Source organism: Aotus nancymaae, unplaced genomic scaffold (assembly GCF_030222135.1).
Source record: "Aotus nancymaae isolate 86718 unplaced genomic scaffold, 86718_ANA_hifiasm-v0.15.2.pri h1tg000099l, whole genome shotgun sequence".
Classification (NCBI taxonomy): domain Eukaryota; kingdom Metazoa; phylum Chordata; class Mammalia; order Primates; family Aotidae; genus Aotus; species Aotus nancymaae.
Genome location: NW_026988514.1, coordinates 6,975,391 through 7,001,742, shown reverse-complemented (window position 1 = coordinate 7,001,742; position 26,352 = coordinate 6,975,391). Strand labels below are relative to the sequence as shown.

The 26,352-nt window shown below is 41.1% G+C and overlaps 1 protein-coding gene across 1 annotated transcript; it reads right to left on the bottom strand.

Annotated features, from left to right (window-relative positions):
- Positions 1 to 3,702: 3,702 nt before the first annotated feature.
- Positions 3,703 to 7,096, bottom strand: LOC105707570 (zinc finger and BTB domain-containing protein 10-like). The gene is given in 3 exon segments (XM_021666237.2): positions 3,703 to 5,156; positions 5,158 to 5,349; positions 5,351 to 7,096. Coding segments are annotated over 3 exon segments (2,031 nt in total). The 5' UTR covers positions 7,091 to 7,096; the 3' UTR covers positions 3,703 to 5,057.
- Positions 7,097 to 26,352: the final 19,256 nt, after the last annotated feature.

The following is a 26,352-nucleotide window of genomic DNA, read 5'->3' as shown; positions in this document are numbered from 1 at the left end:
CCCAAATTAGCATAACAGTAGCTTCACTTTTTAAAACTCTTGCACCCAGACACTGTGCTATTTGCTTTGCTTTGCATGTACAGTCTCATTCTAATCATCACAACAATCCAGGAAAGAAGAAATAATTACCCCATTTTACAAACCAGGAAACTGAAGTTCAGAGAAGTGAGTTGCACAGCCGCTCTGCAGTAATTTAAACACTGATCTTCCAGGTGCCACCATGTGACAGAAACCACGCTTTATGAGGAATGGTGAGGGCAGTTGGAATGTGGACCTGGAGGGAAGACCTATTGGGCTCACAGCATTCAGGTTTATCACAGCATTATCACATCACATCATTATCATTTCATAGGAACAGTTGGTTCTGGAGGTCTGCAAGGACGAGCTATGTGGGCAGCAATATTTTCAGTTATCACAAATCTTTACTTTCCTCTCATTCAACCAATGAGTCAGATGCTCTAGTGCATCAGGGAGACAGGAGGCAAGGCAGAAAGCCTAGCTAGCTGGTAATGCTTCTTGGCTTTCATTTCAAAGGAGAATGAGAAGGTTTTCAGAAAAAGTCAAAGGGAGAAGAGTACTCCAAGAAAGGAGCAACAGTGCTGAAAGGAAGCAGGATTGTGAGCCCCAAGGAGAGCAGAGGAAAAGTGGAAATTTTCAGTGCAGGGGGATCTTTAGCCTCTCTTTCCAGAGGCCCCTTGAGACATGGAAGGACCCCAGAGAGGAATGAGTGAGGGATGCATCCAGGAGGTGAGACTGGAAGCCCCAGGGCTCTCACTTTCCCAAAAGAATCCTATGTCCCAGATCTCAAGGAAACAGCAAAGAACCACTGGATACAAAAGGGACCAAATGGACAGAGACAATGAATATCTCTCCAGAAACATGAGACAGAAGACCACATGGCAGCTGGGTGTGCTGGCTCACACATGTAATCTCAGCCTTTGGGAGGCCAAGGTAGGTGGATTGTTTGAGCCCATGAGTTTGAGACCAGACTGGAAAACATGGCAAAACGTCATTTCTACAAAAAATAAAAAATAGCGAGGCATAATGGCTCCTACCTATAGTCCCAGCTGATTGGGAGGCTGTAATGGGAGGATAGCTTGAGCCTGGGAGATCAAGCCTGCAGTAAGCCATGATGGCACCACTGCTCTCCAGCCTGGCCTACAGGCTGGGAGAAAAAAAAGAACTGTCTCAAAAGAAGAAGAAGAGGAAAAGGAAGAAGAAGAAGGAGGAGGAGGAGCAGGAGGAGGAAGAGAAGGAGAAGACCACACGGGCAACTACCCCAAAACCTACATAATCCCTATAACTTTGACATGTTCTGGAGGAGAATGGGAGAAATGTCCCCAAGAAGGCTGAGATGAGATTCTCTACCCTCCCAGTGGATGGGGCCCTGAAACCAAAATTAAGTCAATGATAGAAGGTAATGAGATGTAGTTTCTTACGCTCTTCATTTTAGGTACTGAGATATATACACACCCAAACTAGAACCAACATGCAGAATCCACAGGGGTAGAGATTCCAAGTGAGGAAACACCTCCCAATAGTTGACCCAAACTAGAGGCGGAATGACTCGCCTCCAAGGACAGTGATCAATCGGTCCCAGCAGACATGCAGGCCACAGCTGGATGACTTCCCAATAGTGTGCTGTAGGAAGGCAACTTTAAGATGCTACAGCAGTCACGGAAGGCACCACTCGGGGCTTCTGCAGCAATAAATGAATTGTCTGACACCCCAGTTGCTGCAATATGATTAATCATCAGGGAAATGCAAACTAAAACCCCAAGATATCACTTTACACTCACTAGCGTGAAGTGGCTAAATCAAAAAGACAGAGAATAACAGGTGTTAGTAAGAATATGGAGAAATTGGACCATTCATACAATTGCTGGAGGAAAAGTAAAAGGTGCAGTCTCTTTGGAAAAAAGTTTGGTAGCTCCTCAAAAAAAAAAAGGTAAACATAGAATTAAATGACCCAATGAATTGAAAACAGCTACTCAAACAAATACATGTACATGAATGCTAATAACAGCATTATTCATAATAGGCAAAAAACAGAAACAACCTCATTGTTCATCAACTGCCGAGTGGATAAACAAGATGTAGCATATTCATATAATGAAATATTTTTCAGCTATTAAAAGGAACGAAAAATCCTCAACAAAATACTGTACTAACAAAATAATGTAAACTGAATTCAACAGCACATTAAATAAATTATATATCACGACTGAGTAGGACTGATTCCGGGCTGGAAGTAGGGTTAATATGCAAAAATAAATCAATGTAGTAAATACCATATTAATATAATGAAGGACAAAAACTACATGATCAGCTTTGTTGATTAAAAAAATACTTGGCAAAATGTAACAACATTTCATGATAAAACCATTCAACAAACTAGGAATAAGGAAACTACCTCAAAATAACCATGGTTATATATGAAAAGCCCCCAGGTAACACCGTATTCAATGGCAAAAGAACGGAAAGCTTTTTTTCTGAGATCAGGAACAAGAAAAGGATGCCCATTCTCAACACTTCTATTCAATATAGTATGGAAAACTTTTGCCAGAGAAATTAGGCAAGAAAAAGAAAAACAGGCATCCAGATTGGAAAGATAAATGTAAATTTATCTCTGTTTGTATATGACAATATTTTCTATATAGAAAACCCTAAAGATTCCACAAAATAACTGTTGGAACTAATACATGAATTCAGCAAAGTCGCTGGATATGAAAGCAGCACACAAAAACCAGTTGAGTTTCTATACACCAACAATGAAAAATCACAAAAGGAAATTATGAAAATAATCCCATTTACAATAGCATCAAAAATAATAAAATACAAAGTAACCAAAGAGGTGGAAAAATTTGTATACCGAAAACTACAAAACATCGCTGAGAGAAATTAAAGCAGATACAAATATATGAAAAGACATCCTGTGCTCATGAATTAGAAAAGGCTAGTGTTGTTAAAATGTACATGCTGCCTAAAGCAATCAGATTCAATGCAATTCTATCAAAATCCCAGTGGCATTATTTTGCATATTTAAAAAAAAGAATTCTAAAATACATGTGGAATCTCAAGGGAGCCTGAATAGCCAAAACAATCTTTAAACAAGAACAAAGTTGGAGGGCTCACATTTCCTGATTTCAAAACATATCACAAAGCTACAAGTAATCAAAACAGTGTAGGCTGGGTGCAGTGGCTCATGCCTGTAATCCCAGGACTTTGGGAGGCTGAGGAGGGCAGATCACTTGAGGTCAGGAGTTCAAGACCAGCTTGGCCCCACATGGTGAAACACCATCTGTACTAAAAATACAAAAATTCACCAGGCATGGTGGTGCACACCTGTAACACCAGCTACTTGGGAGGCTAAGGCACAAGAATAACTTGAACCCAGGAGGTAGAGTTTGCAGTGAGCCAAGATTGCATTGATGTACTCCAGCCCGGGCTACAGAGTCAGACCTCATCTCAAAAATAACCCAAAAAACAAAAAAAAACCACAATGTGGTATTGAAATAAAGATAGAAATATAGACCAATGTAACAGAATAGACACCCCAGAAATAAACCCTCATACATATGGCTAAATGATCTTTAGTAAGAGCACCAGCACCTCATAATGGGAGAAGGACAGTCTCTTCAACAAATGGTGTTGGGAGAACTGTATATTCACATACAAAAGAATACAGTTGATGGCTGGGAATGGTGGTACACGCCTGTAACCCCATATACAAAAATTAACCAAAATGGATTAAAGGCTAAATGCTAAGATGTAAAACTAAAACTCTTAGAGGAAAACATGAGGGAAAACTTCATAAGATGATTTTTATTTTTTTATGCTTCTCAGTATTTTATTTGTATGATTTCTGAGACTGTTGAAACATGGTGACTACTATAAAGACTGTATCAAGGTGAGTGATTTCAAGAACAGAAAAAGTAAGTTACTGATCATAATTTCCAAACAATATCCCAGTAAGTATAAAACAATAAGAGAATGCACATTTTGTGTTAATTTTAATGACAAAAAAAACACAGGGGTAAAAACCTGGTATTTCACTCATATCACATAACAAGCTAACCAAACTGGACATGGTGGGTAAATTATAAAACAAATCATTTTAATTATTTCTATGATTTTTCTTTTAATTAGGCCTTTCAAATAGGACTGAGGTATAGTACACTGGCAAAAATAGAGGCAAACAAGAATAGTGCCAAAGTAATAGATACCCCAAACCGAATACCATGTCAGAAAAATTATAGTAACCATTTATCAGATTAGAGCAGCAGAAGAAAGTTACTTCTAAATCATAATCATTTTACTGGTATTTGTCAACTTCGCCACAGTAACTTTGTAACATCATTCTTCATTTGTGAAGTAGTAAAATTCATGTCAGAAAGGGGGGAAACAGAGGAAGTCAGTTAATTCATTCCAATAAATTACCTCTCCAGTTCTTATAAACATGCCCATCAGCACAAAATTGAGAAATAATACCTAAGACTAGAAGAGACTTGGCTTAAGTTATGAAGCAAATTAAAATGGAAAAAATACAAGAAAATAGAACCAATGGGGTTGAAAAAGCCCCACACTGAAAATCTGTATTAAAAAAAATAAAATAAATAAAAATAAAAATAGAAACAAAACTCTAATAGTACAAACTAGCCTAAGTGGTTTGATAGACAAAGTGATTGGGTCAATTGTCACTGTACTTCCATAAATGGATTTTCTCCACTCATGTTAAAGTAGCTCTTTAAGGATTATTTTCATAAGACCCAAATAGTTACTGTATATCATATAAATAAATAATATTTTACTTTGATAACTGACTGAGTATGTGGGGACTCCATGTAATCCAACCACAGGTTGTCTGCTGTATAGTCCTGTGCAAATATTAAAAAAAAATTTTTTTTTGCTATAAGGCTTTGACCCTACAGTTTTCACAGCAACATAACTACTATCCAGCATGTACCATTATTTTGCAAGCCTTCAAGTTCAACAATCCAAATTGTCAATTCATATTAGGTCCAAATGCAGCATCCTTGAGGAGTATAGTAGGTCAGTTAATCATCTAGAGACATACAAACTTCTCCTGATTCATCCCATCGAGAGGGATCATTCTGATCTTCTCCATCATCAACTAGCTCCTCATCAGCTTCTCCCTATTTCATTCTCCTCGTATTCTTCATCCCGAGGGAATTCTGTATCCTGTCCCTGATCTACACCTCCTTGTCCTCCTGGTTGTGATTTATCTGCACAGCCTACACAAACACTGTAACGTCGAGATCCATGTCTTATTCCAACATTGGCTGCTAACATGAAGATCTTCTTATACACCATAGATTTGTATTTTTTAATCCTTTTTATGCACCAGGAAATGTCTTTTTACATGTTCTCTTCGAGTAAACAGTTTTCCACAAATATCACAGCTAAATGATCTCACTCCTCTGTGAATGAGCAAGTGCCTTTTTAGTGTTCGTCTGTATTTGGCTACATAGCTACGGTGAGGGCATTTTAACTTGTTCATGATTAGAGATGATTCACCATTTTCCCAAGTTTCTTGTTTTGGCCAAGATTCTGGCAATAATCCATACTTGAAATCATTTGAAGCACCTGGTATCAATCCATACTTGAAATCATTTGAAGGACCAGGCATCAAACCATACTTGAAATCATGTGAAGTACCAGCATCACCTCCATCTTGACTAGTGCCAGCTTCAGCCAATAAATTTGCATTCACATTCCTATCAACATCTGGCCCCAAGAGTAGAGCACCATCTAAATCTGGCTCTTCCTTGATGAGTAGTGTATTTTCTTCTGGATAGGCAACAGGTGGCTGCATCACTGAGCAATCCTCTAAATCCGTTTCATTATTAGGTGGAATACTATAAATAAATCTTTTTGTTTGCTTTTTCCTCCTTGTATTGCCAGTCTCTTGAATTCCCTGGGAGCCCATATTATTCCAAATACACACTTTTGTTTGACCTTCAGATTTATTTTCAGCCATTTCAGGAGATCCATCCTGGACCCAACTACTGTCATTCGTTTGGTAGTTTTCTATTTGGCCCTCATCGACATTACAACCATCATTTTCAATCTTTACATTACTTGCCAAATTGGTAAGATTCCGTGTTGCCCAAAAACTGGCAATTTTTTGATCCCGTGATGAAGACAGACCATCTCTATTAACTGGTTTTCTATTATTATACTCCACAACTACAGACTCTGGAGCTTCTGATTCAATGCTTATATTTAAGGCATCTTTAATGAAATTTCAGCAAGTTTGAACAACTTCACTCATTTGAAGATAGCTGGCCACTGTGATAACTTCAATGGCATTTTGGCTTGTAAGCACCAGGTTACCAGAATACAAGAAGTCCAAGATGACTGAAAAACCTTGAATTGCAGCAATATCTAAATGGGTAGTAGTGTTTTGTTTAGGTTTTTCTTTGTCTGAAGCGCAATATAAAGTCTTAAAGAAACCGCTGCCTGCAACCAGGATGTTCTTATGAGCTTTGAAGATTTTTCCGCTTACCACAATGCTAACATCACAAAGAATATCTTGCTTTCTCTGTTCATCTAGTTGTCGCAGAAGTTGATAGCAGTAAGAGTTTTCATGTGGCCTACTATTAAAGTCACAGTAACCCTTCTCTGATTCCTGGGCGTTGGCATGGAGTTTGTGCTCGTTAGAGACGTGGTGCCTCAGGAGAAAGGTTTTCTTGTAGTTGCAGGTCCCTCGCGAAAGCTCATCATGCCCCACTTGGGGGAGGTCCACGCTTCCTCCATCTGCAGGGGTCTTTTGGCACCAGCCGCAAGACATAAGGCCAGTATCCCTGGAATAGCGCAGCCAGGGAAAGTCCTTGAGCCAGGAGGCCTGAAGCTTCTGCATTAGAGACTTGGGTCGCGCGAGCGGGAAGTGCTGGACAGTCTCTTCTTCGCCAGCTCCCACACCGCTGCCCTCCACTTCGTCCCCGCCATCGCCGCCCGACCGCCTGCTGCTCCTGCAGCTGCCGCCTTCCGCCTCGCTGCCGTCGCCCAGGCTCGCCCCCTCCTCCTCGTCCTCGGTGCTGTCGCTCAGGGACGCGCCGTCCTGCATCAACTCCTTCCTCTCCAGCGCGTCCAGCTCCAGATCTACAGCCGCCGGCCCTCGCCCATTGAAATGCCTCAGGGGCCACGCCGAGGTCTCGGGGCGGCCGCAGCTACTGCCATTGCTGCCGAGACCCCCGCCGCCGCCGCTGCCTCTTCAGAAGGCCAGAGTCCGACGGTTCCTATTCGCTAGCAGGGATCCCCAGTGCCGCCGCCGCCCAGCGAGGTGGGGCCGCCCGCGTCGTGGGGAAGCAACTCCTTGGCTTCCTCGGTGACGCCGGCGGCCGCCCCAGTGGAGGCCTCCGGGTCTTGGGGCTTCAGGCCCTCCAAGTCCACTTCCTTGTCGGTCCCCCGCCCATTAGGCTGCTGAAGCGCGGGCGGCGCGGGTTGTCTCGGCTGGAGCTGCGAAGGCCAAGCCGCGGCCCCCCCCCGCCAGCGTTATTGTTCGTGGAGCCGCCGCCGCTGGCGGTGACCAACCCGCCTCCTCGGAACGCCAGCGTCCTGCGGTTCATTTCGCTGAACGACAAGGCGCGCGCCGCCGCCGCCGCCCGGTGCCCCGGCTCGCACAAGGCCTCGGGCCGCGTCCCGCGCGCTCCCCGCGGCTCCCTCTCCGTCTCTCCCACGCCCCGGCGTTCCGGTCTCGCGGGGCTCGGCCTCACCCTCCCGCCCGGCAGCCCGGCTCGCGATCGCTCCCGGGGCTGCTGCACGCGTCCGCTACCGCTGCCGGGCCGCCGCCTCCGGCCGCTCTCTCGTCCTCCACCCCCGCCCCGCCGCGCTATGAGTAGCGTCCCGCGCGGAGAAGGGGGCGGGCGGCGGAGAAGTGAAGAGCTAGCCAGGAGCGCGCAAGCCCTTCGAAGTTGAGCGGTGGAGTGCGGGGAGACCCTCCGCTGCCCCCTCTTTAAAGCCGCGCGCGCACATACCGACTCTCCACACAGATATCCTTCCTCCGCGCGCCGAGGAGTCCCGTCGCCGCCGCCGGCTTCGCAGGCGCTGAGGGCGAGAGGCACGCTAAGCTACTCGGCTCCGCCACATAACGAAGCGACAATAAAGCCGGCGGAGGGTTTCCGTCCGACCAGGCCCTGGCGGAGGTCGAATGGCGCATAAGATGAATTTATACACTGATTTATTGAATGTGACACTGAAGTACAGGCAACAACATCAAAAATAGATAAATAGGACTACATGTAACTTAAAAGCATCTTTATGTCAAAGGAAATAATGACCAGAGTGAAAAGGCAACCTATGGAATGGGAAAAAAAAACTGTGAATCACATATCTGAGGAACGGTTTTTTTTTTTTTTTTTTTTTTTTTTTTTTAAGATGGGGTTTCACTATGATGGCCAGGCTGGTCTTGAACTCCTGACCTCAGGTGATCCACCCACCTCGGCCTCCCAAAGTGCTAGGATTACAGGCGTGAGCCACTACGCCCGGCCATGAGGAAGGGTTAATATCCAGAATACACTAGGAACTCTTACAATTCAACTACAAAACCCAATTAAAAAATGGACAATGGATTTGAATAAACATTTCTCTAATGAAGATATATAAATAGGCCAAGAGGCCTATGACCAGATGTTCAACATCACTAATCATTCAAGAAATGCAAATCAAAACTACAATGAGATGTCACTTCACAGCTGTTAGGTTGTCTAGTATCAAAAAAGCAGAATAACAAATTCTAGCAAGGATGTGGAGACATTGGAATCCTTGTGCATTGTTAGTGGGAATGTAAAATGGTGCAGCTGCTATGGAAAACGGTAGGGAGGTTCCTCAAAAAATTAAAAATAGAATTACTATATAATCCAGCAATCCCTCTTCTGGGTCTATACTCAAAAGTATTGAAAGCAGGATCCCAAAGAGATATTTGCACACTCAAGCTTGTTGCAGCATTATTGACAATAGCCAAGAGGTGGAAGCAACCCAAATGTCATTCATGGATTAAGAAATGTGCTTGGGGCCCAGCGCGGTGACTTATGCCTGTAATCCCAGCACTTTGGGAGGCCAAGGTGGGTCAGGAGATCAAGACCATCCTGGCTAACAAGGTGAAACTAAAAATGCAAAAAATTAGCCCGGCGTGGTGGCAGGCACCTGTAGTCCCAGCTACTCGGGAGGCTGAGGCAGGAGAATTGTTTGAGCCTGGGAGGCAGAGGTTGCAGTGAGCCAAGATCGCGCCACTGCACTCCAGCCTGGGTGACAGAGCAAGACTCTATCTCAATAAATAAATAAATAAATAAAAGTGCTTATACATACAATGCAATTGTAAATATTATTCAGTTATTGTAATTGTATGCAATTATTATCATTGTAACATCATTCAGCCTTAAAAAATAAGAAAATACTGTCACATGCTACAACATTGATGAATCTCGAACACATTGTACTAAGAGAAATAAGTCAGTCACAAAAAAACAAAAACTGGGCTGGGTGCGGTAGCTCATGCCTATAATCCCAGCACTTTGGGAAGCCAAGGCAGGCAGATCACCTGAGGTTGCAAGTTTGAGACCAGCCTGACGAACATGGAGAAACCCCGTCTTTACTGAAAATACAAAATTAGCCCGTCATGGTGGCACGTGCCTGTAACCCCAGCTACTCAGGAGGCTGAGGCAGGAGAATTGCTTGAACCAGGGAGGTGAAGGTTGTGAGATCACCCCATTGCACTCCAGCCTAGGCAACAAGAGCCAAACTCCATCTCAAAAAAAAAAAATGACAAAACTGTATGATTTTACCTATTTGGTATCTAAAGTATTCAAATCTATAGACAGAAAGTAGAAGGATGGTTGCCAGGGGCTGGGGTAAGATGGAAATGGGCAGCTGTCCAGTGAGCACAGAGTTTCACTTTTGCAAGATGGAAAAGTTCTAGAGATCTGTTGCATATCAATGTGAATAAAGTTACCACTATTGAAATGAACGCTTAGAAATGGTTAAGATGATAAACTTCATATGTGATTTTAAAACAACTATTTTTTTTTTTTTTTAGATGGACTCTTGCTCTTGTCACTCAGGCTGAGGTGCAATGGCCCGATCTCGGTTCACTGCAACCTCCACCTCCCAGGTTCAAGTGATTCTCCTGCCTCAGCTTCCTGAGTAGCTGGGATTACAGGCATGTGCCACTACACCCAGCTAATTTTTTTATATTTTTAGTAGAGACAGAGTTTCACCATGTAGGCCAAGCCGGTCTTGAACTCCTGACCTCAGGTCATCCTCCCACATTGGCCTCCCAAAGTGCTGGGATTACAGGCATGACCACTGTGCCCAGCTTACCACAACTTTTTTTTTAGAAAAGGGAAGGAAATACTGATATCTGTTACACTATGACTGAACCTTGAAAACATTATGCTAAATGAAAGAAGCCAGTCACAAAAGGCCATGTATTATATGATCCCCTTTAGATAAGCTATCCAGAATAGACAAATTCATAGAGACATAAAGTAGATTAGGGGTTGCTAGGGGATGGGAGAATGAAGGACTGGGGTGATAGCTAAGGTTATGGAGTTACTTTTTGAAATGATGAATAACTCAAACATTGGTTGTGATGATGGTTAGGCAACTCTGTGAATAGGCAACTCTGCTAAAAAGCAGTGATATATACAGTTTAAAATGGCATGTTTTGACCAGGCATGGTGGCTCACACCTGTAATTCCAGCGTTTTGGGAGGCCAAGCCAGGAGGATCACTTGGAGTCAGGAATTCAAAACCAGCCTGGACAATATAAGGAGATCCTATTTCTACAGAAAATTACAAAATTAGTCTGGTGTGGTGGTGCATGCCTATAGTCCCAGCTACTTGAGAGGCTGAGGCAGGAGGATCACTTAAGCCCAGGAGTTCAAGATTACAGTGAGCTAATGACACCACTGCTCTCCAGCCTGGACAACAGAGTGAGATTCTGTCTCTAAAAAAAAGGTAAATAAATAAGCTAAATAAATGGCATATTTTATGGTATTTGAGTAATATTTCAATAAATCTTTTATTAAGATTAATAAAGAACACAAAGATAATGTGATTAAATCAAAAGGCCTATTCTGTTCTTGAATAGGAACATCCAGAATCATTAAGATGTCAGTTCTTCCTAAGTTGATCTATAAACCTTTCTGAAAAAGACCAACTAGGTACTTTTGGTACTAGACAAGCTGATTCTAACATTCATGTTGAAAAATAAGCAATAGTAGACTGAATAATTCTGAAAAGGAACAAGAAAGGGTTTATCAGGCATCAGAAGAGAGTATAATAAAATAATTCATTGGGAAAGCAAAATTGAAACAGGGTGTGTACAAAGCTGGGAGCCAGTCAAACTATAGAACTGGCCAAGTGGGCTAGTCCAGCTGTGGGTTTCCTAGGTGTTGAAGTTGCTCAAGAGTAATTTTTTTTTTACACTGAACCTTATGAAATATTTGTTTTTGACCTACAAAGCCAGTAGTTTAAAGTGATTCAGTTTACTGTTTGAGGTGACCAAATGAGGGAAAGATCAAAGAGTTGAATTCAAAGTCTTTTCTCAATGGTCAAAGACAAGGAAACCAAGTATCCAAGTTGGAGGGCCTTAAAAACTAGTCCTAGAGTCAGAAATACAATTCAAGATTGCCAGGGATGCAATTGAAGGGCAGCTAGAATGCCTTGGGCATGACATGAGGAAAGCCCTAGGTAATAGCTGTGGTGCACCCTGGGCTATCTGGAACGTTCTTTGATTGGTAATGTGTTGGAAGGAGCCAGGGGAGGTACAGTGAAAGACACCGATTTTGGCTTAACCATGCAGGATCAGCGTTGATCACAGAGACCCATGTGGAAAAAGGGAATTGTAATGGATGTGAACTGCAGTTGCCAGTAGGCAATTCATATGGGTCAGTTCTCAGGTTGGAAGCCAAGCATGTCATTATCAGGCATGGCGTGGAAATGCAGCGCAGCATCCTTGATTGAATCTAGGGCTGCAGGAAAATCACTATAAACAATGTCACTGGGACAGTTGGGGAATTTTGAATACCTATGTCAAGAGATAGTGTTGTGCACATATTACATTTTCTGAGTGTGGTAATTATATTATGGTTATGTAAGAGAATATTTTTGTTCTTGGTAGATAGAAACTGAAGTATTCTTAGATAAAGTGACATATGTCTTTATCAAATTGCTGCTGAAAAAAATATAAATAGACACATAGTAAATGTGACAAAATTTTAACAGTGGTTTAGTCTAGATGATACATGTTTGGTATTTTTCTTCCTTTTTTTTTTTTTTGATGGGGTTTTACTCTTGTTGCCCAGGCTGGAGTGCAATGGTGCAATCTCAGATCACTGCAATCTCCACCTTCTGCATTCAAGCAATTCTCCTGCCTCAGCCTCCCAAATAGCTGGGATTACAGGTGCATGCCACAAGCCTGGCTAATTTTTGTATTTTCAGTAGATGGGGGTTTTACCATGTTGGCCAGGCTGGTCTCGAACTCCTGGACCTCAGGTGATCCACCAACCTTGGCATCCCAAAGTGCCAGGATTACAGGTGTGAGCCACTGTGCCTGGCAGGTATTTTTCAAAATTTTAAAAAACCTGAGAGGAGGCCTGGGTGTGGTGGCTTACACCTGTAATCCCAGTGCTTCAGTAGGCCCAACTACTCAGGAAGCTAAGACAGAAGGCTTGCTTAAGCCCAGTAGTTTGTGGTTGCATCGAGCTATGATGACACCATTGCACCCCAGCCCGGGTGTCAAAGTGAGACCCTGTCTCAAACAACAACACCACCAACAAAAACTTGAGAGGAAAGAATACTAGCATACATTAGGTCAGCTGGATTTCTGGTTCTCTGTCAGACTGCAGGGGACACATACCAAAAATAGGAAGAGTTAGGTACATGATCACTGGCGAACATGCTTTAAAAGGCAGATGCTAAAATGGAAGCAACAAAGCAATATGGGGCGCAAGGGTCAGAAGTCTGCAGTCACCTGCTGGGGCCTTGTATATTTGTCCCTGTTATCCAGTTCTCTAAGGGTGGGGAAGCATTGACCCTCGGTCCCTTTGTTCTCCCCAAGGTTTGTTCTCATAAAATTCCTTTATAACCTCACCTGTGGGCAACAGCCTCCTGTCCTGTCTCTATTCCCTTATGCCTTGGGGCACTGAAGCCTGTTCTTTGGTTTAGAGTCTAAGTAAATAACTACGGCAAGGTGGGGTGGGGGCAGGGGGAATGGGGCTTACGCCTGTAAATCCCAGCACTTCGGGAGACTGAGGTGGGAGGATCATTTGAGCACAGGAGTTCAAGACCTGCCTAGGCTACATAGTGAGACCCTATCTCTACAGAAAATTTAAAAATTAGCCAGGCGTGGTGGTGCATGCCTGTAGTCCCAGCTATTCGGGAGGCTGAGTCAGGAGAATCTCTAGAGCCCAAGAGGTTGAGGCTGCAGTGAGCCATGATGGTATCACTGCACTCCAGCCTTCATGACAGACTGAGACCTTCTCTCAAAAAACAAACCTACAGCTGTGATTCTTCACCTTGCCTATGCAGGATGTGTATAAAGTATTTGTCTTAGCTGCACTTCACATCAGGGAAAAGGCATGAGGATTTAAGTGGCATTTTAAAATGCTTGCTTCACATCTCAAACACCTGGAGCCACTGGGAAACAGAGCTGACAGTTTTGGAAATCACAAAGTGACCATTACCCACATGGTGAAGAGAAGAGCTGAGAAGCAAACATCAGACACTCTGCTTTCTTGCCTCTTTTGTAATAGTCTCAACTGCTTATCTATGAGATGTGGTTTGTCAAGATGATGAAAAGAGGTGAGAAGTTTGTGAAAGAGAAGACTGGGAAACATGCTAACACATGAACGGGCATATTCTTATGTGAACCTTTGTGATCTCTGTGAGCTCTTTCTGCTTCACCCTGAAGCTGGTGGGCATCATGAGGCCAGGGAAATTTCCCAAGAGTTTATGGACCCAATATTCTTTTCATTTCTTAGTTACCAAAGACACTGATGAGGCAATGATTGCTAATAGGGCATTCTAGTAGCAGTCACTATCAGGGCTATAATAGCTACCCTTACTGGAGTATCATGCTTCTCAAACTCCATCTCACTCTAAGGGTAGCTTGATACTTACTAGAGATCCATAAGGGAAGGGAAGGAGGAAAAACAGATGGGGCAGAGGAAGAAATTGCCTAGTGTCAGGATCAGTACCAGGCGTTGAAATATATTATGTCTTGTTATCCTCAGCACAGACCTGTAAGCCAAGCATCACTATCCCCATGATACAGATGGAGAAACACATTCTCAGTGAGATTAAGGAACTGGCTCATGCATGTAACTAGTGCGGACAGAGTGGGATGTTTACCACTGATGTAGTATGGGTGTCTGTCTCTCCAGATGGCCCGTTGAAATGTGACCCCCCTGCTCCGTGTTGGAGGTGGTGCCTAAAAGAGGTGTTTGGGTCATGGGGGTGGATCCTCCTTTGTGCCCTCCCTGCAGTAAAATGCTTGCTTTTTACTTTTGCTTTTTTTGAGTGAGCGCTCGCTCTACTAATTCACAGAGATCTGGCTGCTGGTCTGGGGCCTCCCTTCTACTACTCTCTTGCTCCCTCTGTGGGCATGTCACAGGTGGCTTCCCTTCCCCTTCAGCCACTACTGGAAATTCCCTGGAGCCCTCCCCAGAAGCAAGTGTTGGCATTAATGCTTCCTGCACAGCCTGCGGAACCATGAGTCAAATAAACCTCTTTTCTTTAAAAGTTACCCAGTCTCAAGTATTCCTTTATAGCAACGCAAAACAGACTAAGACACCCACTGAGTTTTGCTGCCCATAATGGAGAAGCATGACTGGCACTGCTGCACATATTCATCCAATCAGAAAATATCTCCATTATACCGAGCATCTAGTTGTAGAAGTGAGAAGAGGTGCCTGCTGAACATTCTGGAAACTCGCTCCTTTTTTTGTGATATGAGTTCAGACTGAGCAGGATCAGCAAGCATAACTGTATCTGCGTGTTCCACACTTTATTCTCTAGCAAATACCAGGAACATTCTGGAGTTGAAGCTGTTTCCACTAATAGCTAGAGAATAGTACAGTTCTAACTGAGATGTCAGGGATGGTCTGTCCTGGAATGTCTTGAGGGGCCCGGCCCATGAATACAGTGGAATGTCATCTATGACTGAAATAATTAAAAGACCAGATTTCCCGCTAACTTTGCATATGATTTGGCCAAGTGCCTGGTCTTACAGAAAACAAGAGCCCATCAGCAGGCAGGTCTTTATGGGGAAAAGGTGCTCCTCCTTGTGCTGTCTATAAAGACAGGAAGACTTAACTGGTGGACTTGTCAAGAGAGGAGTTCTCCAAAAGCAAAGAGTGAGATGGAGTTTGAGGTGCATGATACTTATTACAAATCCATAAGGGAAGGGAAGGAGGAAAAACAGACAGGGCAGAGGAAGAAATTAAACTGTGATGGCGACCCAGCACAGCCTCAGTCTACTGGAAGGGCACCCTGGAGCAACAGTGCTCATCAAGAGTGTCCACTTCGGACTGCAACGGGGCCTGTGTATCCTGCGTCACCTAGTCGCTGGACGAGGCTGCCCCAAGAGGGCAGTAACCTTGGGTGAACCAAGGTCACCCCGCAGACCAAAGACCCCCAAAGAGCCAAAAGTTAGAGGTCACCCACTGATCACAAGCCCTACAGTGAGGCAGCACATCTTCATTGATGGGGAAGATGGAGAAGGGGATGAGTAGGGCAACTCCACGTCTATCACAGCCCTCTAGCCAGGTTCTTCCAAGCTCCCCATGGCATCATGCCCTTAGGCAACATCTTTAACTAAATATTGCATCAGATGCTAATGGCATCTGTCCCATATCCCTTGAGCCCGCCCTGTTTTGTCTGCAGCTGTGGTTGACAGTTTTTGTGCAAGCTAACAGCTTCTACTTTTGCCATTAGGGTCAGTTAACTTTCAGTTACAGACAAACATGTTTAAAACACAAAAAGGCATACACCTCTTAGAAGAGAACAAAAGTGTTGCCTTTTCAGATCTCACACTTGAAGACATTTTGGAACCAGGAATTGACAAACAGTGCTTGGAATTCAAGGAATGAACTGGCCCTAGGCATTTCTAAAAGAAATTCCAACTCAGTAGAAAGAGTGGTTTGAACTTGCATTTCTCATGAACAAACTTTCATGGTCCTGTAGCTATAACATGACTGGATGGTGATAATATAACCACTGCTGGTATCATCCCAACCTTGTCAGCCTAGTGTTAGTTTTTGGGCTTCTTGGGATATCTGAGTAGCAAGTTATCCATGAAACACACTAGGCAAGCAGGATTCGATGAAAGAAGGAGGAAATTCCCTATACACATTAGATGTTTATATTTTAGATCTAAATTGCGGAATGTACATATTGGTTCTTTCCTTAATCACTGGCTTATTGCAGTTGAAGTTCATGTTAATAATGGAATGTTTTCTGTGTGAAGAAAGACAACCCTGCTGGTTTCCTGCTGTAGGACAGGCTATCCTGGCACTTGTGCAGGCTAGGCAGTGATCTACATCCAACCCTGATCCTCTTAGTGCCATCCTTGAGATGTCAGGCCAGCACCTTGAACTACAAACTAGGCAAAGCTTAGAGACATATATGATTAATTTCATATATTAATTATATATATTCCTACATTAATTTCCCAAAAATATTCTGAACAAAGGTTATACAGTGAAGCTAATTAAATAGAAGTGGCAAATCAAGGTAAGGTAAGAATTTATGGGAGTAAAAGGGCTGTTGTAACTGCATCCGAACTTGGGCATGAATTTCCTAGTTTCCAGAGCAGTAAAAACAAAACAAACAAACAACAACAACAAAAACCACCAAGTTGCACAATTCTCATCAGAAAGAGGAAAGCATTCCAGATTCTTTTTTTTTTTTGATTTGGAATCTCGCTCTGTCGCCCAGGCTGGAGTGCAGTGGCACAATCTCAGCTCACTGCAACCTCCGATTCCTGGGTTCAAGCGATTCCCCTGCTTCAGCCTCCCGAGTAGCTGGGATTACAGGCATGCCTGGCTAATTCTGTATTTTCAGTAGAATGGGGTTTCTCCATGTTGGTCAGGCTGGTCTTGAACTCCCGACCTCAGGTGATCCACCCGCCTTGGCATCCCAAAGTATTGGGATTACAGGCGTGAGCCACAGCGCCTGGCTTTCTTGTAAACTTGTTTAAATTCCTTATAGATTCTGAATATTAGCCCTTTGTCAGATGGATAGATTGCAAAAATGTTCTCCCATTCTGTAGGTTGCCTGTTCACTCTGATGATAGTTTCTTTTGCTGTGCAGAAGCTCTTTAGTTTAATTAGATCCCATTTGTCAATTTTGACTTTTTAAAAATTATTATATATTATAATTTTATTATTAATATATTATTTTACATTATACTTTTATTAAATATTTTTAATTGCATTTTAGGTTTTGAGGTACATGTGATGAACACGCAAGATTGTTGCATAGGTACACACATGGCAGCGTGATTTGCTGCCTTCCTCCCCTTCACCTACATCTGGCATTTCTCCCCATGCTGTATTGATGCAACTCCCCACCCCCCGCTGTCCCTCCCCTATTTCCCCCCAACAGACCCCAGTGTGTAGTGCTCCCCTCGCTGTGTCCATGTGTTCTCATTGTTCAACACCTGCCTATGAGTAAGAACATGCGGTGTTTGATTTTCTGTTCTTGTGTCAGTTTGCTGAGAATGATGGTTTCCAGGTTCATCCATGTCCCTACAAAGGACGCGAACTCATCGTTTTTGATGGCTGCATAGTAGTCCATGGTGTATATGTGCCACATTACAGTCTATCATCTATGGGCATTTGTCTATCATCTGTCCAGTCTATCATCGATGGGCATTTGGGTTGGTTCCAGGTCTTTGCTATTGTAAACAGTGCTGCAATGAACATTCGTGTGCATGTGTCCTTATAGTAGAACGATTTATAATCTTTTGGATATATACCCAGTAATAGGATTGCTGGGTCAAATGGAATTTCTATTTCTAGATCCTTGAGGAATCACCACACTGTCTTCCACAATGGTTGAAGTAATTTACACTCCCACCAACAGTGTAAAAGTGTTCCTATTTCTCCACATCCTCTCCAGCATCTGTCTCCAGATTTTTTTAATGATAGCCATTCTAATTGGCCTGAGATGGTCCCTCAATGTGGTTTTGATTTGCATTTCTCTAATAATCAGTGATGATGAGCATTTTTTCGTATGTTTGTTGGCCTCATGTATGTCTTCTTTTGGAAAGTGTCTGTTCATATCCTTCACCCACTTTTGAATGGGTTTGTTTGTTTTTTTCTTGTAAATCTGTTTTAGTTCTTTGTAAATTCTGGATATCAGCCCTTTGTCAGATGGATAGATTGCAAAAAATTTTTTCTATTCTGTTGGTTGCCAGTTCACTCTAATGATTGTTTCTTTTGCTGTACAGAAGCTCTGGAGTTTAATTAAGTCCCATTTGTCTATTTTGGCTTTTGTTGCCAATGCTTTTGGTGTTTTAGTCATGAAGTCCTTGCCTTTGCCTAGGTTTTCTTCTAGGGTTTTTATGGTGTTAGGTCTTATGTTTAAGTCTTTAATCTATCTGGAGTTAATTTTAGTGTAAGGTGTCAGGAAGGGGTCCAGTTTCTGCTTTCTGCACATGGCTAGCCAGTTTTCCCAATGCCATTTATTAAACAGGGACTCCTTTCCCCATTGCTTGTTTTTGTCAAGTTTGTCAAAGATCAGATGGTTGTAGATGTGTGGTGTTGCCTCCAAGGCCTCTGTTCTGTTCCATTGGTCTATATCTCTGTTTTGGTACCAGTACCATGCTGTTTTGATTATTGTAGCCTTGTAGTATAGTTTGAAATCAGGTAATGTGATGCCTCCAGCTTTGTTCTTTTTGCTTAGGATTGTCTTGGCTGTGTGGGCTCTCTTTTTGTTCCATGTGAAGTTTAAGGTGGTTTTTTCCAATTCTGTCAAGAAGGTCATTGGTAGCTTGATAGGGATAGTTTTGATTCTATAAATTACTTTGGCAGAATGACCATTTTCACGATATTGATTCTTCCTAACCATGAGCATGGAATGTTTCTCCATCTGTTTGTGTCCTCTCTTATTTCTTTGAGCAGTGTTGTGTCCTCTCCTTGAAGAGATCCTTTACATCCTTTGTTAGTTGTATTCCTAGGTATTTTATTCTCTTTGTAGCAATTGTGAATGGGAGTTAGCTCATGATTTGGCTCTCTGTTAGTCTGTTATTGGTGTTTAGAAATGCTTGTGATTTCTGCACACTGATTTTGTAAGTGGTTCTTTAAAGTCTGATTCATTCTTTTGACTCTTCCTAATGAAGGTGGGTGCCAGGGAGAATGGTATTCCCCTTTAATTTCTAATGTTTGAAATGGCTTTTTAATGATGTGTGTGATGAAATGAGTTCCACTGTCTAAGTCAGTATTTTCTATTAGTCTAAACCTGGGTACTGTATTTTCAATTAGAGCCTTGACTACATTATTGGCTATTGCATTTGAAAAGGGGATAGCTTTAACCCAGTAAGCGAGATGATTTACTATCACTAGTAAGTATTTCAGAAGACCTATTCTCATATCCTGCCTACCGTAGTATCCACTTTTAATTACATAATCATGTTCTGTGGCAATGATTATATCCCTTTTGACAGGACACTCCTTCAACTGATGTATCCTGATAAAATTTTCATAAAATATCTGTATATTTTTCTTTACTTATGAGTCAATATAAGATTTTAAAATTTTTAAAATAATCTTTACTTTAGATATTAAAGATTTGTGCAAAAAATTTTGGACAATTTTTGAAGAAAGTGGTATCATAAACATTTATCTCCCACATAAGATGGCTCTTTGTTTTTCCAGATTTTACTAAAAATCTGAAGGAATAAACTAATAAAAAAATTTCATTCAGAACATGAATGCTTCAGTATGTGCTATCTCTGCACTTCCACAGCTTTGCTAGACAGTTACATTTAAGATCATTTGGCCTTATAAATTTGAGGAAGATGTACAGAAGATTTTTTTTCTGCAGTAAAATGCAAAGAAATTTTACCAACTGCATATTTTCCTTTAGGTTATAGAGGACCTGAACTGGAGGTAATATAGATTTTATAGTAACTTTTCAGTTTTCTCTACAAAAAGCACATTTTTAAGTAAAATTGGAATTCTAACTTGCTGAACAGCAACAATACAAAACAATGACAGTAAAAACAACTAAGATGAAGGACTAAACTAAGGGGAGCGTGTTTGTTGCTGCTGCTGTTGCTTTCCCTGGAGGATTCATTTTTTCAGTACCGGATTTTTTTTTCTTTCATAGATTCCTTCAAGAATAGTAAGAGTCTCTACTAGTCAATCTCCCAGAGATTCACTCTGAGTTTGTTTGCATTGCCTTGTCCAAATTTCTGTTTCTATAAAGAACAGCTGATTTCATCTTTATGGGAAGCCATAAAATCTAGCTCATGGTCTTGATGTGGGTTCCTTTGAGGGGGGATTAGTTTCTAGATAAACCTGTTCCCAGGCACTAGCTCTAATGCAAGCAACTGAAAATAGAAATCTATGCAGCAACCCCAAACACTGCTCCATCCTACCTTTCTAACTTGGTGCAGAAATATTTGTGATTACTATGATTATCACTTAAGTTTTAAAGCTCTGGGGAATCCAGATGCCTTAAAACTTAGAAAAAAAAAAAAAGGTAAATTACAACTATTTATATAACACTTATTGTGTGCCAGTCACTGTATTAATTAGTTTATATTCACTCATTTAATATGATTTAAGGTTAGTACTTGATATGGTTTGAATCTGGGCTCAGAATGCAAGAGCAAAGGAGGCTTGACAACTTCCACCTAGATTTCAGAGGATGTACAATATGGTTTGGCTATGGGTCCCCACCCAAATCTTATGTTGAATTGTAATCCCCAGTGGTGGACTTGAGGCCTGGTGTGAGGTGAGTGAATCCCGGGGGTGGGTTTCTTATGAATGGTTCAGCACCGTCCCCTCAGTGCTGTTCTTTTCATAGCGAATTATTGTGAGATGTGCTTGTTTAAAGTGTGTAGCACCTCTCCTCTCTCTTCCTCCTGCTCTGAAGTCCCCTTCACCTTCTGCCATAATTGTAAGTTTCCTGAGGCCTCCCCAGAAGCAGTAGCCACTATGTTTCCTGTACAGCCTGCAGAACTGTGAGGCAATTAAACCTCATTTCTTTTAAATTACTCAGTTTCAGTTATTTCTTTTTAGCAATGTAAGAATGGACTAATATAGTACTTTTATTACTCCCAATCTATAGGTGATATATACAGAGTAAGGAACTTCCAGAAGTCATATATATATATATATATATATGTGCGTGCACACACACACACAGATGCGCACACACATAAACACACACTATCTTAGGTATCTGATTCTTGTTAGGCTATACCATGCCTCAGAGTGCAGCGTTAGGAAAATGAGTTGAGATCTTCAGTGAGGTATTAGTTTTATCTTTAAATGTCCATTGCATTTTTAACATTTGAAACTATTTTTAGTTCTTCTTTTTTTCTTTACTATGTGAATGATTATTCCAATTTTGTTTGGACCACACGTCCAAGACTTGCTGATTATGCTGAAGTGAAGCCTAATCAGCATAATCAGGAGTCTGAATTCTACCTTGAAGTGTTTCTCTAGTACACTTACTCCCTAGAAAATCAAAGGATATCAAATGCAAGTACTTCTTAGAAATCACCATATGTAAAAGTAAAGATAAGAATAATTTTTGCAAATAATTATGAAATATTTAACTGTATCTATAAAAATGCTGAGATCCTGTAAAGTCACTTATTTTGTTGGCCATCTCTCCTAAAGTTCCATATATCAGAAAAGCACAAGAGAAAAAATTTTCAAGGTGAATTAATTACATATTTGATATTTTAGCTCATGATTAAGCAGCTCTGTTACTTTGAGTAATGTTTAAAGTCATTAAGAATTTATAAAATAGACATATTTGTTACAAATTTTTAAAGGTTATTAAGGGCATACAATGGGAAAATACATATAAAGCACATACCATCCACTAAGGCACTAAAACTAATCTCCTCATTTCCATCTTTCTCTTTTAAACTTGCTTGTGCCTGCCCCATGCTAAATACTTTAAAGACACTGCTCCCATTCATTATATCATTGCCCTATTCAAAAGGCTTCTTTTATTCTTATGATTTACGTTCAAATTTTTCATTCCAGCATAGTTAAATTTTTAATAAATCTTGTTGATTCATGCCCAACCCACTCACACACTCACAGCCTTGTCTTCCATAAAACAGCTCGTTAGTTTACAGGTCCTTCCAAAACACCCCTTTGTTTCATATCTCTCACACACAAGATGAAACCTTCACTTCTAGCTAAACTCTCCTTATCTCGCCTTCCCAGTTAAAGAGATTATTCCAACTACACAAGGTACAGTGCGTATACCCTTGCCCCAAGAAACATTTTATGATTCCTATGATGGCATGTTCCTTCCTCTCTGAAACCTTGCAGTCATTTGTATGTACTTCTTTTAGGTAATTATCTTAAGTTGCCCAGCATTTTAGTGTTTTATGTATGTTTCTGATCTCCATAACTGGAAAATGAGTTTCCTGAATAAACATGTGCTACTCAGCTTTGAATGCCTTTTAGTATCTATCACAGGGTATAGCAAACAATAGACATGCAGTAAATTTTCAGTCAAATTGAATTGCAAAGCTTAGTTGGTTCATTCTCATGAATGATGTGATACAAGTCACATAGCAGCATAAATGTCCCATGAATGAATTTTTCTAACTGCTTCTTAAGGGCCATTTACTTTCACTAACATTTGGACAGGTGGTAGGGTCACTAGATTATTGTCTAGTTGTGGGTTCAGCTGTGCTTTTGAATGGTCAGCTATGTACTTTACTGTGGAATAACTGTGTTGGAATGACTTTTGGCATTACATGTATAGTCAAATAAATGTTCATTGAAAGTAATGGAGAGCAGGTAACAACTTTAATTTTCTTCTTATTTTACATAGAATATATTGTAAGTACAGCTATTGGTAAGCCAATGTGGTACATATAAACATCGTTTACATATTTTTGACTGTGGTATTAGGAGAAGGTTCAAATTCAAGTAATCTGTAAAATCAATGCAATTGCCATGTTTTATTAAAAGTAAATAAGTGACAAGTAAAACCCAGGAACAACCCTTGGAGGCCTTTGCAGGCTTAATGTGCCCTTCTGAATGGGAAGCATAAGGAGGCAAGGTGGTCAAATAATAAGACCTTTCAATTTTCATTTTGAGGTTTAATGTCTTTATAATTAAATAAGTAAGTCCTAGACATGAAAAATTAACTTATTTTTGAAGAAAAAATGATAAATTCTGTTGGTAAATGTCTTACTCCATATCTTGTGGTCTACAGAGTTACATTTCTAGGTTCAGACAATCTTTCTTCTGCATTTTAAAGATTAACACACTATAATCTAGGAAACTGTGGCTTGGTTATATCAAACTGTAATTTGAGGCTAGGCACATTGGGTCATGCCTATAATCCTAGTTCTGTGAAAGGTCAAGGTGGGAGAAATTCTTTAGGCCAAGAGTTTGAGACCAGCCTGGGCAACATAAGAAGACCCCTATCTCTCTATAATTTAAAAATAACTCACTAGACATGGTAGTGTATGCTTGTATTTCTGGATACTCAGGAGACTAAGGTGAGAGGATCACTTGACCCTAGGACTTTAAGGTTGCAATGATGATGCCACTGCACTTCAGCCTGGATGACAGAGCAAGATCCTGTCTCAAACACACACACACACACACACACACACACACACACACACACACACACACCTGTAACTGAAGTCTAAATTTCTGAAATCTATGACATTATTGCTTCCTAAAATTAGATAATTGTTTTTATTTTAATGAAGACACACTTCAACGTGTATTTTTTTTTTTTTTTTTTTTTTTTGGGATGGAGTTTCGCTCTTGTTACCCAGGTTGGAGTGCAATGGCACGATCTCAGCTAACCGCAACCTCCGCCTCCTGGGTTCAGGCAATTCTCCTGCCTCAGCCTCCTGAGTAGCTGGGATTACAGGCACGTGCTACCATGCCCAGCTAATTTTTTTTTGTATTTTTAGTAGAGACGGGATTTCACCATGTTGACCAGGATGGTCTCGATCTCTTGACCTCGTGATCCACCCGCCTCAGCCTCCCAAAGTGCTGGGATTACAGGTGTGAGCCACTGCGCCCGGTCAACGTGTATTTTCAAAAGTATTTGCAAATATATCTGCACTGAACATTCTAGCATTAAATAAAATGTAAGGAGGCCCTTATTCTCAATTTATCTACCAATGAAAGAATTTGCAGTTTTGAAAATACAGCCAATTGTCATTATTTGTAGATTCCATATTTGGAATTTACTTACGTACTTACTAAATTTATGTGGAATTCCAAAATCAGTACACATGACTTTTTTGTAGTTCATGGGTGTGTGAGGAGTGGAGAAAAGTTTGAGTTTCCTGGCAGACACATTCTCAGCTGATGAACAAGGCAAATGTCTGGTTTTCATTTTAGCTCTCATACTGTAAATGTATTCTTTTCATGGTTTATTTAGTGCTACATTTTTTATATTTTTGTCATTGTTGTTGGTGATTTTGCTCTTTAAAATGTTGCCCAAGTGTAGTGCTTAACTGTTACCTGATATTGCTAAGTGCAAGAAGGCTGCAATGTGCCTTACAAAGAAACTCCATTTGTGTAGGCATGAGTTATAGTAACATTGGTTGGGAGTTCAGTGTTAATGAATCAACGATGTGTATTAAATAAAGTATATTAAAACAAATATAAAGCAAGGTTATCCATTGATTGGTTGACAAAAATATTGTGACTGCAGGAAAGAGTTAATTTTAGGAAATTAACTATATTTACCCAAGAAAAGTAGTTTGGTGTTCACTAGGTCAGTGTCCACAGTGACACAACTACTGCAAGTAATGAGAATCAACTATGCTTTATGAGTTTATCTCCTACTTCTGATCACCAAGTCAAGATAAAACTAATGCTCTACTTATCTCTGACCTTTTACTACCATGCATTGCAATTGTCCCTCTCTCTCCTTCCCCTAATAGACACATTCTGTGCCAGCATTTTGCATACAGGTAGTAGCTCATTTTATCCCATCACAACTGTAATTGCATGGAGAAAAAGCACTGTGCTCCATTTATATATTAAAAATATTGAGGTTTATATTCAATTATTAAAGCTTTTAAAAAAAGAATTGTAATATCCCATGTGGATCAGTAGATCTAGATGTAGAGAAACCAGTACTCTTCAGGATTGATGGATTATCAAATGCTATCACACACATACAGATATGTGCACACAACCATGCAGATGCACATAATCTCTCTCTCACACACACACAAGGCATTATGCAGTGTAGATCAAATTAGTCTCTTGCCTTGTAGATTGTGTATAACTACAAAAATAGCTGATGTAAGCATACATTTCTATAATGCATAATGGAAAATCATCTCAATAAGTGATAACTGAGAATCTACAGAATTAGTAACATTTTATTAAGCATTGTAAAGTATAAGCACATTTGGACATAGACTTTGCCCTAAAGCACTTTATAGACTAGCAGCTACATGCCACTAAAATAGCTAAAGGAAAAGGGTGTAATTCTAAACAATATTTCCGAATGTTTAGTCATTAGGAAACATTCGGATACGTTACTGAATTTTTCCCTATTCATTGTCATGATTTAAATTATCTGATTTTAATTAAGTTCAAGATAATTTTAAGTTGTAGAATTCCATAATGCAGACTGACCACTACAACTTCCCACCAAAACCCCAAAGCTTCTTAGTTTTTTAATTGCAGAATCACCGCAATTCACCACACAGTCCTCCTAGGTAATGTTGTTCCTAACACATGGAGCCTGGCTACCGTCTGTGTTGTTTTTTATGCTCCTTCTGAAATTGTATGCATCCTTGTTGTTACCAGCTCTCCAAGTGCTGAACACTCCATGGGACTTTTATCTTTTTCTGAGCATCTTTGGGCATGAAATTGGCCTAGCCGATGAATTTTGTGTCTCAACAATTATCTAGCCATGGGATAGATGTTAGTTTCCCCCCCCTTTTTTTTTTTTTTACAAAATAGGTGGGTTTTAATGGAAAATTTTATAAAAGGGAGAGGGAATGTGAAGGGGCCCCTGGGCTAGGCCCGGGACCACGGCATTGCTGGGAGGGGCTGGGGGTGGCGGGGGGTGCTGCAGGGCGTCAGGGCTTCCAGGTGACCATAGGTCTCTATTCCAGGTCCGGGCGGGC